This window comes from Chenopodium quinoa, unplaced genomic scaffold (genome assembly GCF_001683475.1).
Source record: "Chenopodium quinoa cultivar QQ74 unplaced genomic scaffold, ASM168347v1, whole genome shotgun sequence".
Lineage (NCBI taxonomy): Eukaryota > Viridiplantae > Streptophyta > Magnoliopsida > Caryophyllales > Amaranthaceae > Chenopodium > Chenopodium quinoa.
Window position 1 is genome coordinate 3,174,585 of NW_018744460.1, and position 18,115 is coordinate 3,192,699.

Sequence of the window (18,115 nt, forward strand, 5' to 3'; positions counted from 1 at the left end):
GACATTAGACATTAGACATTAGTAGTAGGGTTTAATGATTTTGAGACATCAGAAGATGGTGTAGGGACTGCTATATTAGGAGATACGTATCTTGCGACATGTACTTCGGAACTTCCCGTTTTTTCATTTAGGTCGCATTTACTATGAAGTATCATGAATCTCAGTTGTAAACTAACAAAACTAGATTATTAATTAAAATTAATAAGTGCACCAAGCCCGTAGGATACAATTTTTTTCTTAAGTACATATTTCTAGATACAACCGACTTCATATAGTACTAACAAATTGCATTATTATTTTTTTAACATAACCATATGTACGAAGTATTAATTTTTTTAATTTTTTTTTATTTTTTTTTTGGAAATTTCGTAATTTATAAAATGTTCTTAGGCTAAAGATTCGAAGAATAATTCTTTTAATATGTTGTCGACAACGCATAAACAATTATTTTTTAAAAATAAAACCCTCCTAAATATTCTGTTATATATACTCTATATTGCAATGGTTTTTTTTTTTTTTTTTTTTTTTTTTTTTTAATAAAAGAGAATGTAATAGACTTTTTTCTGGTTACATACTTACATTTACATTACATGAGAGTGAAGTACGCAATTATTAGTTACTAGTGTAAACTCGTATTATTTTGTGAACATAAAGAATAAAAGTCAATTATAAAGATCTTTAATTAATTCCCAATTTTCAGAACATGAAGTAAAAAAAAAAAAAAAAAAATCAATATTGCTGCAGAAAATGAAGTGCATTACATTAATGTGATCCATCAATACCGGGAGAATATACAGGTATTAAATCTCAAACACCTGAGTTTTATGTTCATAAGATGCTAAATTTATACTCTACTTTCCACAAAACAATTCCACAGAAAAAGTGGCCACATTTATAGAAGTTGCACTACAATAATAAGAAAACATTGGTACGAGTAAATTTTGGAGCTAATTTCTTGTTAATCCACATGACAACATCTACGCCTGTTTTTCTGAACCCCTTGCTTTCAAAGTTGGTTATCAACCGCTTTCTTGTTCCGTTATTACATTCCACTACATCTAATGCACGTAATGTGTGTTTTAAGTTTTAAAAAAACATATACGACAAGCAATCACTTTAAAAAAAACATGAAAATAAGAGAATTCTCAATAATGTACTTCGTATATTAGGTAGACACCAAACTGATTAAGAGTTACAATAGAAATTATGCTAGAAACTTTAGCACGTAAAGTTATATGGCGAACAGTATATTTTTTTTCATAAATATCTCTCAATAAGGATGATTGATGCCACTATTGGCATAACTTTCACCTATTTAAACAAAATGTTTTCGTGTGATTGTAATAAGTGATTACAGATTAGTGATTAATGTACAAACTCTTAAATATGATTAATGATTAGCCATTTATTTGTATTTTATAACATTATCTATCTTAACATTTGCATCAAATATAGTATTATGATAATATTGGGTAGTTGGGCTAACATCACCAAAACACTAACTAATAAAATTTCAAAGAAGCTATGCCAAAGAAAATAGTAGTTATTAGATGGTAAAGCAAACAAACAAGGTGAATCTTTATTATTTGCTTGTGGGTCATGCAAAACTCAATTGTCGACTTTCTTTTTGAGTCTTTGCAGCTTACTTTATGTGCTATTTGTTAGAGTTAAATTGTCAATCATTCTCAAAAGAATTATTAACTTTTTAAAGCTTTTGATTAATCTATGTATAACATATGTAGTACAACATTAATATGAACTTAACAATATAATATACGTGAAGTTACCAACTTATCCTTAAAAATACATATCCTTTCTTAGGAAGTAAAGCCTTACACTAGACGGACTTAAAATGTTTTCCTTCATAAAAGTATTATTTTTAGGGTTATCTTTTAAAATTTCTAAGGTAACTTAGAATGTCTTGTTTGTAATAATCTATTAATATTATATGCTCACTTGATGCGACGCTGATCTTGAACTCAAAAATAGCTTACTTACCTACTTATTGATTGAGTAGTTTATAAATGTGAATTCAAATAAATCTACGTAGTATTATATTCTGAATGTATATTTAGGCGATTTAAAAATAGTTAGGAAAAAGGGGTCGATATTGTGTGAATTGTGGAATACTTGATATCACGGTGTGAACCTTGTTTACCAAAAAAAAAAAACAAAAAAAAAACTAATTGTCCCAGTGTTTAATTGTTTATTGACTTTAATTAAATATAATTACTCCTATTAATTTCAATATTATACAGAATACTTTGAGCTAAGTGGTGATGAATGGTGACGGTTATGGGCCAACCTATTCTAGTTTTAAATCGAAATTGGCAGTTGGCTAGGTAGGTTATATTTTATAAGTATAAAATAATTGCCTACTTGGTATAAAATCAAGACTACTGACTATAACTTATGTGAATTCTTGGCGAGATAATTTAATACTTACTTTAAAAGTCTTCCTAAAAATAAACTTAAAAGGCACATTGGTTTTTTCTATAATTTATTATGTGACTAATTTTAATGTAGCTGTAAAGGACACAAGCATGAACTGATCCTTTGAATTTGTTATTTGTCATTGTAGATGTTGACTATTAATATACAAAATGAACTAGAATAACTACTGGCAAAACCATGATTTAAATTATGAAAAAGCAACTACCAAAGCTCATGTTGATGTATTTATATAAACAGCCAAACGTCTTAAAAAGTCTCGTTACTAACCTACTACTTTCATGCCCAGTTCTATACCTCTAGCTTAAAGCTACTCTTAGAAATTAGCTTTCTAACACATACACAATTAATTACAAAAAAGAACATTAACCAAATTGTTACCTAATTACTTCGGTTGACTTTACTACAAGCTGAAAAAAAGCCAAAATGGGGAAAATATTTGGCTAAAAAGCATTTGTTAAAAACCAAACATTAATTAATTAGCTTATTAATTGTTTTTTCAACCAACTTAACTAAAAAAATCTAACTAGACATATTCAAAAAAATCAAAACTAAGTATTCTACTCAAAAAATTATGTTTTAAACTCAATTTCGAATTATGTTTATGTCGAACTTTCAAGTCATAATAAGATAACCAAGAACGAGCAAACTCGAATCCATTGACCTAGACTTGACCCGGACCCTTCATAGAATGCCCACCCAATTAACCAAACACTTAAATCCAAATTAGTATTCCTTAATTTTAATGGATAGAAAGACAATCCTAATGTCTTAAGCTTTTGGTAGTTGATGATAAAATGGGTTTGTAATAAGGTGTCGGTGACAATCCCGGGTTTCCATCTTTAATTGGGTTACTTTCAATAAATTGACCCTCATTTTTATCATTTTTATATTATATAGTTTTTATTAAAGCTGTGACTCACAGCATAGACTCAGTTTCTTTTACAGTATATACTTTTTTAAATTCTGGGTTTTCATTCTCAAATTCAAACTTATCCTCTTACATTTTTCCCCTTTTTTCTCTCTCTAATTTTCTCACTAATTCACGAAGGATCCAAGTTATTTCTTTTTTTTTTTTTTTTGTTTAAATTCTTTAATTATCCTCGTTTTCTGCTGCTACTGCCAGCTTCGGATCTGCAGTTTCTTCGCTCCCCACAAAAGGTATTTTTATAATCTATACGTTAATTCAATTTTTTAGATTAATTTGATACTTTGCTGCTGTTTATAGCATTGAGAATGTGATTTTTAACTTGGGTTTTTGAGCTAATTTAGTGCTTATTAATTGTTCACTTTGAATTTTTAGGATAATATATAGTTGTTCAATTTCCTGGGTGTTTGAAATTTTAAATGTTTGCTTCAAATTGCAGGGTTGTTTCCAACATTTGAGTCAAAAATTTAATTTGGGGGAACGGAAATTAGGGTTGGATCTTGTGTAAAATATATAATTAATTGAAGAAATTTTGTGGGTAGTGTGTAAATATTAGGAAATTGTAAGGAAATGAGTTCTGTTGTATTGCGGTTGAGATAAGTTATTGGAAATTTATATTATTATGATGGATAATGTTACTTCAAAAGACGGGTATTATGATGCTGATCTTGAAATGGGGGGAGTTTGTGATAACCTAGATTATAGTGGGGGTGAAGAAATTGAGAACAATAAGATGAAACCATTGTATTTTGAGGGTAGTGGTAATGGAGGGATTAAGTTTGAAGAGAGGTTATCGCCTTCGATTGCTACGAGTTGTGGCGGGGAAGACACGGAGAGTGTGAAATTAATGGTAATAGATGAAAGGAATGTGGAATTACCGGAGAAGAAGGTGGTTAAGGAGAGACCAAAGGCGATGAGTGCTAAGAAACCCCCGAAACCCCCAAGACCGCCTAGAGGTTTGTCGTTGGATTCAGCTGATCAGAAGCTGATTAGGGAACTTCATGAACTTGCTAGACTTAAGCGTGCAAGGGTTGAGCGAATGAAAGCATTGAAGAAGACGAGAGAAGCAAGGGTTTCTTCCCCAAAAAACCAGCTATTTGCTACTCTGCTTACTGTTTTGTTCTGCCTAGTTGTGCTTTTGCAAGGTAAATTTCTACCCGTGTTCTGTTTCTGTAAATTTTCGCTCCCCAAAGTTTGTTCCTTGAAAATCTAATGAAAGATTTATCTGCTGGTTTTCGTGCAAAGCAGAATGAGTGTATTTTGTCTCCTATATCATTATATATTTTTTTTGTCTGATTAATTCTTCATGTTGCTTTTTTAGTTATCATATAAATACTCAATGCACTTGTAATAGTTGTAAAAAAAGGTTTTCTGTTCTAATAATTCTCACTTTGTATCCACCACACATTAAGCTCATTCTTCATTGTTGTTATTTCTTTGTGGATCACAGTTTCATGCTTTAGGCTCTTTTTTGACTTATAATATTGAAGAAGCTTGGGAATTAAGGTTCTTTATCCTTATATTTTAGTTAAAGGTTCAAAAGTATATGTTCTGCGTGAGATCCCTCTGCTATTTGGAAGAAAATTGGCTTCAAGATGTTGATTTAATTCCATTCCTTGTTAATTTAATACATTTTCAGATTGGAGGATTTGTATACTTCAAACTGTCGGCTTCTATGGTATAGTTGCAGAAATTTCTGTTTGTCAGAGTTGGAGTTTCTAAATCATCTTTTTTCTTCAAATCATCCTTTTTCTACCATCAGATAATCTGATTTCAATTCTTTGAGATTATGTTATAAGCTATTCCAAATTTGGTTGAAATTTTAGTTTTGTATGTTCATTTGTTTGACTATAAATTCAATGATCTTTGGGTGAATGAAATTTAGAGCTAGCCAGATCCCATGACTGGAAGTGTATACTTAACAATCAGCTGAAAGGTCGTTTGATATCTTGTATGTTGCAGGAATTTCATCTAGGACTAGTTCAGCTGCAAGCTTCCAGGGATCGCCTATCTCATCTGGAGTCGCAGAGCGTAGCATTATTTCTGTTCAGCATAACCCGATATCATCAGCAAGCTATGATAACGGATCCGGTTTTGAATCTCATAGGTATTATTAAGTTCTGCAGATAATTTTTTGTTATTTCTGTTCAGCATAACCCAATATCATCAGCAAGCTATGATAACGGACCCGGTTTTGAATTTCATAGGTATTATTAAGTTCTGCAGATAATTTTTTGGTTGTGCTAGATTCTCAATACTCTAATTTGAGTATAAATACTTGACATTTCATTTTGGACCCAAATCTTGAAAATATTTTATAGTACGGTCAAGTTCTGCCACTTGGACAAGTAATCATGTCCATTGTACCTGAGTCTGAGTAACATACCTCGCTTCAATGTGCTGTCTTATGTAGTAGTCATCAATTAGAATCTCCTCTCATGTAGTCAATATATTGCAGATTAGTGGAGCAGTCTTCTGGGGATAATAGAGCAGAACAGGTGAGCAGAGCTGTGGGCTGAGTATAGCTTGCAGCCTAGGGCCCTAGTGTGCTTTTGTGGTTTCAGGATTCACCAAATTTGGTGTGTTAGTTATTCTTCTGCTGCTGATGGTTGTGTAAAAACACTCATACTAATAACAAAATCTGTAGCTTTTTGATTTTGAGATGTACATAGTGTTGCATAAGCATAAATTGTGTGCTTCGTAGCTTCTTGGGGCTTGAAGCATTTTACTGATATATAGAATAACAATTATTTTAAAACACTGCCTCTTTTCTCTCATGAATACCTGTAACTTCTCTAAGGGGTTGGGGACAAGAGAAACATTTAATTAAGTGGAAATATGGATTGGCTCCTCCTCTAAATCAGGTTCCTCTGAAGCCAGTTTCCTGCTGGAGCAGGTTCCTCAGTCTCTGATTCCAAGTTGCAATATCAATGTGGAGATAATTCATTACTGTTACATCTAGCGCTTTGGCCAGTGCAGTAAGCACGGCACTTTACTATTGTTACCTCTGTTTCCATGATTAACGCCATCGGCATGCTTCCTCGAATCTGCTCTTCCAGCAGCCTCGAAGATTGGGTACCTTGTTCTAATATGTATGTCAACCAATAATGGGATCCTGAGTTTGATCTCCACATTCATCGAAAACCCTGATAGACTTCTGTGGAGTCAAGATTGGTATCTGTAGCGCTCCGGATTGCGGTTGTAGAGGTCCTGCATATGTAATAGGGAGTAATAACTAAAAAAGTACTGCTGTCAAGCTTACTGAGATAAAAGATCCAATTAATCCAACCATAAATGAATTAAGTGGTATGGTTGTAGGCTGGATTCTGAAGGCCAAGATGCACTGTTATCCATAGATGTTATGAGTAAAACTTTTAATACGAGTAAGTTATACTAATAAGTTATCCATAAATGCCAGTATTCGTTTTTTGGTGAGAAGGCTTAATGGCCCATAATCAATCTTGGCCCTTGTATTAATTTTTTGGTTTGAAAATTATTAAGTACCTCACATTTTCTCCCTTTTCCAACAATCTATTCTCCAAAGCTCACTCCGACCTCCTAACCTTTAGCAATGTATGGCTGCTGCATAAGAGCTTTGTTCTCGACATTTCTATGCGTCCTAAAAGAACGGTTCGTTATTGGCCAACCAATGGATGTCAGTATAGTATACCCTTAACCATGAATGGAGCTGCAACACTTTCAACTCAAGTGAAGCGTTCACTCATGTTGCCGAATGGAATTAGGCGATACGATACCAATCCATGTGTACTGAAGCCCAGGAAATTGATCAAGAAAGATTCATACAACTATTTGCCCGAGTATGAGAACTACTCCGTAGTAACTATGAATCTATGATCAGACTAAGGTGACTTGTACTATTGATAGGAGTTTAAAGCTAATATGTTTTCAGTCTTGGGCATCCTATCAGCTAGAGTTTATTGTTGCAATTTCATTATTCAAGTTTGTTGAAATTTTTACTACGGAGTAAATAACAATTTAAGATATTAAATGGTCAAAGTTACGTCTCGATAAATGTACCTCTCAAATTAATGCATTTTATATAAAAAAAAAATGCAAAGGGAGTAATTACACTATCTCATCGATCACCTACAAGCTGCAGAGTATATAGGTGTTACAAACTCTTAAATAGTTATGGTTTACACTAATTAATTGTAATTCACTAATATTAGGGTCACTACCTTGCTTTAATGTTGCTATCTAAACATTAAGGTCATTATATTAACGAAAAGGTACTATGTTAATGTAATAGTTATTGGGTTATAATAAACTAATAAAGGTCAATAAAAAGATTAATATATTTTATAATTAATGAAAGCTTTTATATGCTCTAACAACTTGAGCTATTCCTTACATTATGAAAGACATGAGATCCACATAAGTTTTAATAACGGTTACTGTGTTAGAATTAGGGTAACTATATTTAATATAATGTCAGCTTGGCGTGTGAAAACCTTAGGTCCACAATAATATTATAATGCGTTTTCTATGTGGCTGGCTAATATACACCAAAACACTAATTAGGTAACCCCTGACCGATTAATCCCTGTTTGTTCGAGTTACCCCTAAATGAGTAATCCCTGACCGACTGAATAACCCCTAACTGAACGAGTAATCCCTAACTGAACGAGTAATCCCTAACTGAACGAGTAGTCCCTTACCAAGTAACCCCTAATTGAGTAACCCCTGATTAAGTAAGCCCTGATCAACCGAGTAAACCCTGGCCAACTAACCCCGACCACACGGTGTGACCAGTCACATATGAAATTTCAAATTTATATTAGTCCAAATCAGGTTCACACAATTAAGTTTTTTCCCCACGTTATGTTTAATGATTTCTTATTACTTATTTTTTTTTTTTTCAAAAAATGGTATTTAAATTGTGTTCGTGTCAATTGGGTATTTGTATCATTAGTTCATTACATAAGTTCAACCACCAATAAATTAGGTAATAAAAATTGCATAATTGATAAAAGTTATGGCTACTATGTTTTTTTTTTGACGGGGATGTTAATAGATGTTATTGCTACAATTATTGATGATAATAGAAGTGGAGTTAGTTTTGGCATACCAATACAATAAGTTGTAATCCCACATTGATACAAATAGGAAAAATAATTAAGTTTAATTATGATTTTCTACGTCAAAAGGTTACCTATCTGCTATAGATAGGTAGCTTGTGTCAATATTGATTTCGATTGCCTTCAGCTAGCTGATGTGCAAATTGCCATCCGGCAAGGATGGGCTATTTTTATTTATTTATTTAATTTATTTATTTATTTATTTATTTTTAAAGTATATTAAGTTGTTGAGTGTTATGAAATCAAGGAGAAGAAAAATAGGAGATAGGAGAGAGAATAGATCTATATTCTTCTTATTCAATGATATAGGAGTACATATATATAAATATACATGTGATACAATTAGGGTTTCCTTGTAAAATAATAAACATAATATATCTAGAATATCCTAGAATTATCATAAGGGAATGGGCATCCACTGAATACATATATTATATAACATTAAGTATAATATACTCTATATTAAGTTATTAAGGAAATTCTGGAGTACACTTTATGCTTTGTCTAAGGTTTTGTTTAGTTTAACTTCTTTTTAGTTATATACGGAAAAAATAATTTTAGATCACATCATCGTTTTATGTGTTGTTTATTATCGCTATATATTTTAATTTCGTAATGAAAAAAATTATAAGAATTACATATTAATAATATAGACGTTAATACGAATTTAACAAGACCCCATTTGATATATTCCTTCTTTATAGATTATCGTACACATATGTCAAAGTTTAGTCAAATCATATCATATGAGGTCAGATCAGACCAGACCAGTCTAGATCAGATAAGCAAAAAATAAAGTGAACTAAACAATCCCTAAAAGCACCTCTCTTTTTTACTTAGACACTTTGTTTTAGTTCAAATTATGGAAAATTTCACATAATACAGAGTCGAATACTTGGACACATATTTTTGTGGATATGGATAAGGTCACATAATACATACTTGTAGTTGACTTTTTTTTATGTAAGGTGACATTGTAAGATCGACCGATTTTAGGGAAGAAAGTTAATTTCGACTAAGGCCTTGTTATCTTCAACCTTGTAATAATAATATTCAATTAGCAAAATTAATTTCACTTCATTAAAAATTAGAGATTTTGTAAAAATAAGTTTTAATTAGTAAAAATATTTTTAGTTCTGTAAATTAATTTAATTTCAGCAAAAATAAAATCAATTTAGTAAAAAAAATCCAGCTTAGCAAAAAAAAGAAGAAGTAAACAGGACTCAAATACATTTTTTTTTTGAAGAATAATAAATACAACTTAATTACTTTATTTTTAACCTAATGATGACAATAAATTAAATCAGTTTTTACGCATGTATTGTAGGGTCCACTTAATTATTACTCTCTATGTCCCTGTTTTTTTGCCCCATTGCAAATAATTACGTCTAACTTTAATTTTGACCGTAAAATCTCATTAATCTATATAGTCAAGTGAAATCTTGTTGGATTCGTCTCAGTATATATTTTTATTAAAATCAAGTTTATAATTTTATGCATATAGAAATGGGATTATATATGTTTTAAGATGCGTCTTGGAGACCGTAAAAAGTCAAATGGGACAAAAAAAATAGGGACAGAAGGAGTGCTCCGTGTGGGATTATGTGAAACTCCTCAGTCAAGAGTGATTTCCGCAGTGATCAATATTTTATAGGTTTACCCTGGAGAATTCTAATAGCCAAAACAAATGGGAAGGGGCTAGCACAGGTTTACTAGATTTGGTGCTTTCTTGGTCTTTTCGAGACGTGCTTAACAAGAATTTTTACAAGGATAAGGTACCATTCTACTCCATCATATCCTCTCATTACAAAAATTATTATACAAGTTATTGATATACTCATATGCTTGTTACATTTTTTTTTTTTTGTTTTGGTATGTGTCTAATGACAGGTCTAGGAATTTTAAATATGGGTTTTAAAAATTTCGTTCCTGATAACTATTTGTCCTGTAACTCTTGTGTCAGTTGTGTGACATTTTGATTAATTCCAGTTTCTTTGACAAGTGTTTATGTTGATTATCAATTTACAGTTTATAAGTTTTGGTTTAAGATTGATACTCTAGCATTTCGGAGGAATCAAACGTATAGAAATATTTATGATCTGAACAGGTGAAACGCATTCAAAAGGTGTTTTCATCAACTACTCAGTATACAAATGCATTCAAATAAAAACCCCACTTGTGGAGGAAACTCGAGCGAGTTTATGCTCAGGAATGGAGTCAGTAGGCAGCAATGCCCCTGCTTGCGAGGTATCATGTATCGAGTTTTCTAAAAATTATAAGCCTTCTAAGGAGTTTTATTACAACATTTTGACAATGATTTCAAGAACAATGGAGGACATTATGAGCCAGAGCCAGGGGACCTAATTGTTCTTTCGAATATTAAGCCACGAAGAATTGAAGATTTGAATAGGCCTGGACAGACCTTTGTTGTTTGAAAATTCTAGTGTAGTCTTATGACTTTTGACTACCACGATTTTTTTTAAATGGACGGCTGAGATTATTTGTTTTTTAATTTATCTTTAATTAGTAATTTTAATTTAAATTTATTTTTTTAATTATTATATGTATATTTTTTATTTTCAGAATTCGAAAATATTAAAAAAATAATTTCCGGAAGATAAAAATGTATTTAAAATAATTAAAAAATTATTTTTAATTAAAATTACTAATTAAAAATAAAATAAATAATCTCAACCGTCCATTTTTTAAATTATGGTAGTCAAAAGTCATAAGATTACATTAGAATCATCTTTGTTGCCTTGGTTACGACGATGGAGGATGGTTCTGACATGACTCGAATTCTCTCATAAAAGGAACTTGGTGGTTTGGAATTGTTACCTAAGCCTCATATGGGTGTAAGAGTTTTCGTGACTTACTTGATCAACTTGATAACAAATACTAGGATATGGAAAGCACTTCATCCTGATCCTCTTGGTGTGAGCATGAATTGAACCTTGTTATTAAAGTTCTTCAACCTAACTCTGATGTAAGGAACATTCTTTCTCTCTCTATTTTAAATTTGAGTTGCAAAATAACCTTAGGTTTTAAATTGTGTTACTGTAATTAACTGTAGTCTGTACAACATGTGGATGTGATATAATATTTAAAAACATGCAATCTGAAAAGAAGAAAAAACTTTCAGGGCAATTTCTGCTAATCATAATAATGATTTTCAACATATTAACTCGAATAATTTTCGAGTCATCTGTCATTCTAAGGATTGGCCTAATTAATGGTCTGCACTCAGAAGTTCAAACGGCATTTGTTACATTAGTATTGATACTCTGATAGTGTTTGATCTGAATTTCTTTCCACGGTCTTGTCTGTTTACAGGCAGGTGAAGATTGCACTAATGCGCCTCTGGTGGGAGCTTTAGCAATGTGAATCCAAGTATAACGAGAGGCAATCGATTCTTTCAAGTTAGACGAGTCACAGAAAACTGCTGTTTTTAGCAGTACTCTGATGAGAAAATGCTCACACAAGAAAGACAATGTGATGCTCATATGGGGTCCTCCGGGGACAGGGAAAACAAAAACAGTTGCTTGGCTTTTATTTTCACTTTTCAGGTTGAAATGCAGGACATTAGCCTGTGCTCCGACTAACATAGCAGTTCTGCAAGTCGCAAAAAGGCTGATGGACTTACTATCACAGTCTCTCAAGTATGATACTTATGGTTTGGGTGATGTGGTTCTGTTTGGAAACGGTGAGCGAATGAAGGTTGATGAACATGATGAGCTCTTGCATGCATTTTTAGACTATAGAGCCGAATTGAAGTTCTGTCTGAGTGCCTTTCGCCTATAAATGGTTGGAAGCATACTTTGGATTCAATGATATCTTTACTTGAAGAGCCTGAAGAGCAATACTAAAAATACTTGCGGGACAGAAGTGTTCTCGATGATGATGAGGAGGAAGAGGATGAGAGCGACGATGAAAGTTATGATAGTAGCGAAAGAGATGGTGCAAAATGTAAGGGGTTGAAAAGGGATGACAGAAGAAAGCACTGGAAAGAAGTAATTGATCAATCAATGAAACGAAGCGACAAGAACTCCAAGGATCAGAAGTATAGATCTTATGGCAATCTGTTGTCATATGAAGAGTTTGTGAAGCAGAGATTCTATCATATAGGAGAACGTTTAGCATTCTTTATGAAAAATCTTTACACCCATCTACCAACATCGTTTATTTCATTGGATGCAATAAAGAGCATGATTAGCCTGATGAGATGCAAGAGAAAAAGTTGATCCTAACCATAAATTAACGATGAAGAGCAACGAGTTTCTTCAGATTCTGAAGTCTCTTCCTCAGTATTTTTCTATTCCGATATTAGCTTATTCTGACATACAAACAATCAAGGATTTCTGTTTGAAAAATGCTCAACAAGTAAACGTGCATTATTTAGGCAACAAGGTCAAAAATAACGCAGCTTCTTTAGCTCATGAAGTAAGTTACTTAATATTATTTGGCATAAGAGGAAGCAACAATCTGAGTATCCGATATTAAAAATAAAATTATTTTTTATAAACGGGAGGAAGTGATGGTACTTTAATACTTTTAGGCACCATTACTCTAGGTAGGTTTCTTCACTTGTCACATATTGCTAATAAAATTACTCCCATATTGAAATGATAGACAAATTCATCTTAGTTTAATTAAGGATATTGAAAGTATTGTCTACGTGGGTAGCTTAAATAAGCTTTATTAGTTTCTAATTAAGAAGAAAAAAACGAATTTTGTTGTGGTCCCCATGACGTTTTTTTTAATGACAAAAGCTAATGAGCGTCATCGGAGTGTTAGGTATAAGAACCTTTTTTAATGACAAAACTAACTAGCGTCCTCGAGGCGTTAAATAAAAGAACTAAAAGTATAAATGTTAATGTAAATTTAAATTAATTACACCGATCAATGCGTGATTATGTCATGCATTCCTAAATTAGTACTCCCTCCGTCCCCAAATGATTTTCCGATTTGAATTTTACGATCTCCAAGACATATCTTAAAACGTCTCTATCTTCATTTCCATATAGGTAAAAATTATAAAAAATTGATATTAATAAAATATATAATGTGACAAATTCAACAAGATACCACATGAATATATAATGTCATACAGATTAACAGGAATTTATGGTCAAAGTTTGCAAAGTTTGACCCAATTATTTGAAAAGGAAAAATCATTTGAGGACAAAGGGAGTATTACATAGTTATTTAACGTCCTGTGACACTCGTTAGCCAGATCTTTTTTTATATGCATCACTTTTAAATTTACGAAGCCCTAGACAAATTTTGGAGATGAGAGAGATAGGGGAGAAAAGGAAAAAAGAAAAAAAAAAAAGACCCATGTGACACGAGAGAGATAGATAGAATCTATTAACTAATACTAAAACAAAACATTGCTGACATCATCAACCCTTAAATTATCTTATACGTGTCATTCTCACATTAAAAAATTTCCCTCTAATTCTATGTGTGATGTCATTAAATATTAATGATTTTTTTTAAAAAAAAAAATCTACTCTTGACTTCAATACATAAGTGTCCATACAAAATTCAATTAATCAAGTTTCTCTCCTAGATTATAGTTTCACATACCTAATTTGTTTGATGTTTGATCGTGGTTTCATTTTTTTTTTTTACTTGCCTTAAATGTATATTATTTTTATATCTAATTCTAATCTTCATATACAAGGTAATGCAACTAAACATAAATTACAAGAAAGATTAATTATAAACATGCATCGCAAGGGAATAACCTAGTTTATTAAATAAAAAGGAAAGTAATGCATTTAATTTAAAACTTCTACATATAAAAAGTGATGCATATAATTTATATACATATATAAAAAAAAAAAAAAATGGAAGAAGTATAAAAACTCTATCTTAAACTAGCTAATGTTTATTTTTAGTGTCGATGTGGGTTATGTAACTGTGTGCCATTTGAGAATCAAGTGTCCAATAAAATTGAATGTTTTGGATAACAGTTTTGATATATCAAATTTGATGTGAATCGAGTCCCCTTGAATCCCCTTTCTTATAACATTCTAACACTATTAATTTAGAGGGGGGGAGGGGGGGTGCGTAAATATGTAAAACACAATAGCATAAGCAACATTCGAAAGGTCATCCATTGCTTTGCTATCAGCAGATATGGGAGATTTGATTGGTGCCTCAAAGCTCCTCTCACACAACTCCACATTTGTTGGCACCACGGCCATGGAATCTCGAGCAAAGCCATAGTCTCTATAGGACAAACCTTCTTTTACTTCTCTAAGCCAATTTATTATGATTATGTTATACCTATCAAAGCAAGCTTTGAGGAGTTTTTTCGTCGGTTTATCTATTGTTCGATCCTATAGGAGACCGGAGATGTGATCTCGGGTTTTGCTTGCCTCATCATCAACATGGGACACCATGATGGTGGCTATGTCTCTCATATCTTTTGCATTACCCGTCTTAGGATCTGAGTTTAATGTTGCAACACAAAGATCGTAGTTATTTGTTTGCTTGCATGTTTGGTTTATTAACAATATTAAGGTGGCATTTTGACCATTTGCTAGAACTATAAGATGCGCGAACAACACTAAATATTATTAAGGCTTGACAACTTCCCTCCATATGTTTGCTTATGGCTTAAAATAATAATGTGCCTGCAATTTAGATAACAAGACAATAATTAGCGAATAAAAATAACATCATATAGGGGCTTTGGATAGTTTGGTGGGAAAATTTAATAATGTTTCATTCCAAGTTGCCATCATCCTATCTTCTTGTTCTTTTTTATGCTCTCTAGTAAATTAGCCTCTAATGCTATTTTCAGTCACTTTTTTTATAATAACATACTGGTGGTAAAATACCAAAAAAAAATTAAAAAAAAACTAGGTGATTGTTACTTATTACTAGAAGTCTAGAACGACAACAATATATAGTAAGTGGATATTTTTAAAAAAAAAATCCTAATTTCTTGGTAATGCTTATTTTGAGATTTTTCTTTTTTGAAAGATTATTTTGAGATATTTTAATTGTAGTTTTGCATTAAAACTGTGCAAAAAACGATTTGGACAAATAAAAGAAATAATTGGAAAGTATTATTTGGTTATTAAAATCTTTTTCCATGGATACTACTACAACATCTACTACGTATACGTATAAGAAAATTGTCAAAGTGTAAATCCCGTACATAAAAATTATAGAAGTAATTACATGCATATCATTTTCAGTAACTAAGCATCTAAATTTATTTTTTATTAGGCCAAATTAGAAAATAACACCTGCTAAAGACCCCGATTTTGTTTTTAACACCTGTTAAAAAAAAAAGTTTAATTATAACACCTTCAAAAATCCCAAAATTTTGGTTTCACCACCCACTAACAGATTTTTGGATGGAAACCGTTAGTGGGGCCACCATGTACATGTGTCAGTTGTTAATTAGTTTAAAAAAAAATTTAAAAAAAAAAAAAAAAAACCTAACCCCCTAACTCAGCCAGCCACCGCACCGGCACCACTTGCCACATCTGTTTTTGAGGAAACAAAGCATCTTAATTAGGAAATATTTAATTCACTACAATTTTTTCTTTCTTTTCTAAATCTTTCACCTCTTTTCTAAAAAAAAAAAAGAAAAAGAAAAAGAAAAACCTTCCACATCTGTTATATTAAGAAAAAAAAAATAATTTCAAAGTAATGCAATATTTCCCTTCTAAACTAATAAGTCTTTTAATAGCTAACTAGTTTAGATCCCGTGCATGCACGAGTAATACTAACTTATTAAGTTACTTAATTCAAAATCTATCATGATAAAATTAAATGAAATCAATTCACATAAGTATATTTTGCATTTGAGTTTATACTAACATCAATTTTATAATAAATTATTGTGTATAAAAAGTTTATTTTTGAAATTATATTTATTGATTTTTTTTCCGATTTTAGATTTGTATTAATATAAAAAAAAAATTAAATTTATTGTTATTAATAGTTAATGATATATCATGTACGTATCTTGACTTATATATTAAATAAAAAGATACTCTGTATTATTAGAATCATACATGAAAATAATAATTTGAGAAATATTAATGATTAGTATCAATTATAAAAGAGAAATTTGGAAAGAAAACTAGGCGGGAATTTTTTTAACCACTCATTGACACGTGTCATTTAAGATTCGCTTTTAGTATAGGTTTGTTGATGGAAAAAATAAGCAGATATGTTATTAAAAATGATATTAATATTGTATATCATACGGATAACACCCTACGATGGATCAAAAAGATAAGCAAGAAGCAAGAACAGGGGAAGGGATTGTATGAGAGAGTGAGAGAAAAGAGAGAGATTTTTTTTTATTTGGGGGGGGGGGGGGTTTATAAGAACAACTCCAATGACAAGCTAATTGTCAGATTAAATTAGCTTGTCATGTCACATAAGCTTTTAAGCTAATTATCTTTCTAGATAGTTTGAATTCCAATGGCTATCTATTAGCTTACTATTAAAATTATTAATTTATTGTTTTCATCTTTTTTATATTAGGCCTCGTTCACTTCACCTTATTTTTGCTGAACTAAGATTATTTTTACTGAACTAAAATTATTTTTACTGGACTTAAATTAATTTTACTGAACTGAAATTATTTTTACTAAACTGAAATTATTTTTTTCTATTATATTTCTTCTTTAAAGTTACTGAATTTTACTGAATTGGACTTATTTTTACTGAACTGAAATTATTTTTACTTAATATTATTTTTTAAGGTGAAGTGAACATGGCCTTACTAGTGCATTTTTAGCAAGTTTTTTTCTAGCAATTTTTTTTTCCTAGTTTTTTTTTCTAATTGCATATTCTAGCTCTAATAATGGTCAAACTAGTAGCTCTTAGAGCATTATTTAAAATTGCAAATAAATCTCTAGCTACAACCATTGGAGTTGCTCTTAGAGCATCATTGGTATGAGATTTAATTAATTGCATTAGATACACTTCCCTTTTTAAAAAATTCTAGTTGATACTTGATATGCTTCCTTTTAAAAATAAATCTAGTTGATATGCTTCCTTTTACAATAAATTCTAGTTGAGATGCTTCCTTTTTAGTTGATATATGCTTCCTTATTAAGTTAATATATGCTTCCTTTCTCAAAAATCTGAGTAGTTAATATGTCTCCTTTTTTTGTAATCAATAAAAAAAACATTAAAATAAGAAAAACATATTTATGAACGATTTATTGCTTATTATTTTAAGTATACACTTCGGGTAATACTAGCCCTACAAGCACATGTTGCGTTCAATAGCTTTGAAAATTATAGTCTCTCCGTCTCATAATACAATGTTTCTTTGGGTTTTTACGCGGTAATTAAGAAAGTTGTAAATCCCTTAAAACTAATGATTAGAAGTACATATGTGCATGTGGGATTTGAGAGAGATAGATAGAAAGAAAAAATAGTGGAGCATTGTAGCATTACTACAATGTCTATATTAAATAAGATAATATATTTTTTATTATTCGATGTGGGTGTCTTTATGTGCAGCACTGCACAGTACAAGCCCCATTATCGCTTTTTACTTAAACATTGTAATAAACCAAATAATCGTTCTTCATACTGTTCTATGATAAACTTATCGATAACCCGTACTTACGGACACGCTTCCTTGTCA

General features: G+C 31.2%; 1 protein-coding gene across 1 annotated transcript; it reads left to right on the forward strand.

Annotated features, from left to right (window-relative positions):
• The first annotated feature begins 3,309 nt into the window (after nucleotides 1-3,309).
• LOC110697309 lies at nucleotides 3,310-6,137 on the forward strand. Its single transcript, XM_021874683.1, has 4 exons — nucleotides 3,310-3,612; nucleotides 3,819-4,524; nucleotides 5,342-5,486; nucleotides 5,838-6,137. Exons 2-4 carry the CDS (start codon nucleotides 4,002-4,004, stop codon nucleotides 5,896-5,898), a joined length of 729 nt encoding a protein of 242 aa, XP_021730375.1. The 5' UTR covers nucleotides 3,310-3,612; nucleotides 3,819-4,001; the 3' UTR covers nucleotides 5,899-6,137.
• Nucleotides 6,138-18,115: the final 11,978 nt, after the last annotated feature.

Excerpts from the sequence above, each read along its gene's own strand:
- LOC110697309 (XM_021874683.1), top strand. The coding sequence starts at position 4,002 with ATGATGGATAATGTTACTTCAAAAGACGGGTATTATGATGCTGATCTT. Across the intron at positions 4,525-5,341 it reads CCTAGTTGTGCTTTTGCAAG|GAATTTCATCTAGGACTAGT; the intron begins GTAAATTTCTAC and ends TGTATGTTGCAG. Across the intron at positions 5,487-5,837 it reads TCCGGTTTTGAATCTCATAG|ATTAGTGGAGCAGTCTTCTG; the intron begins GTATTATTAAGT and ends AATATATTGCAG.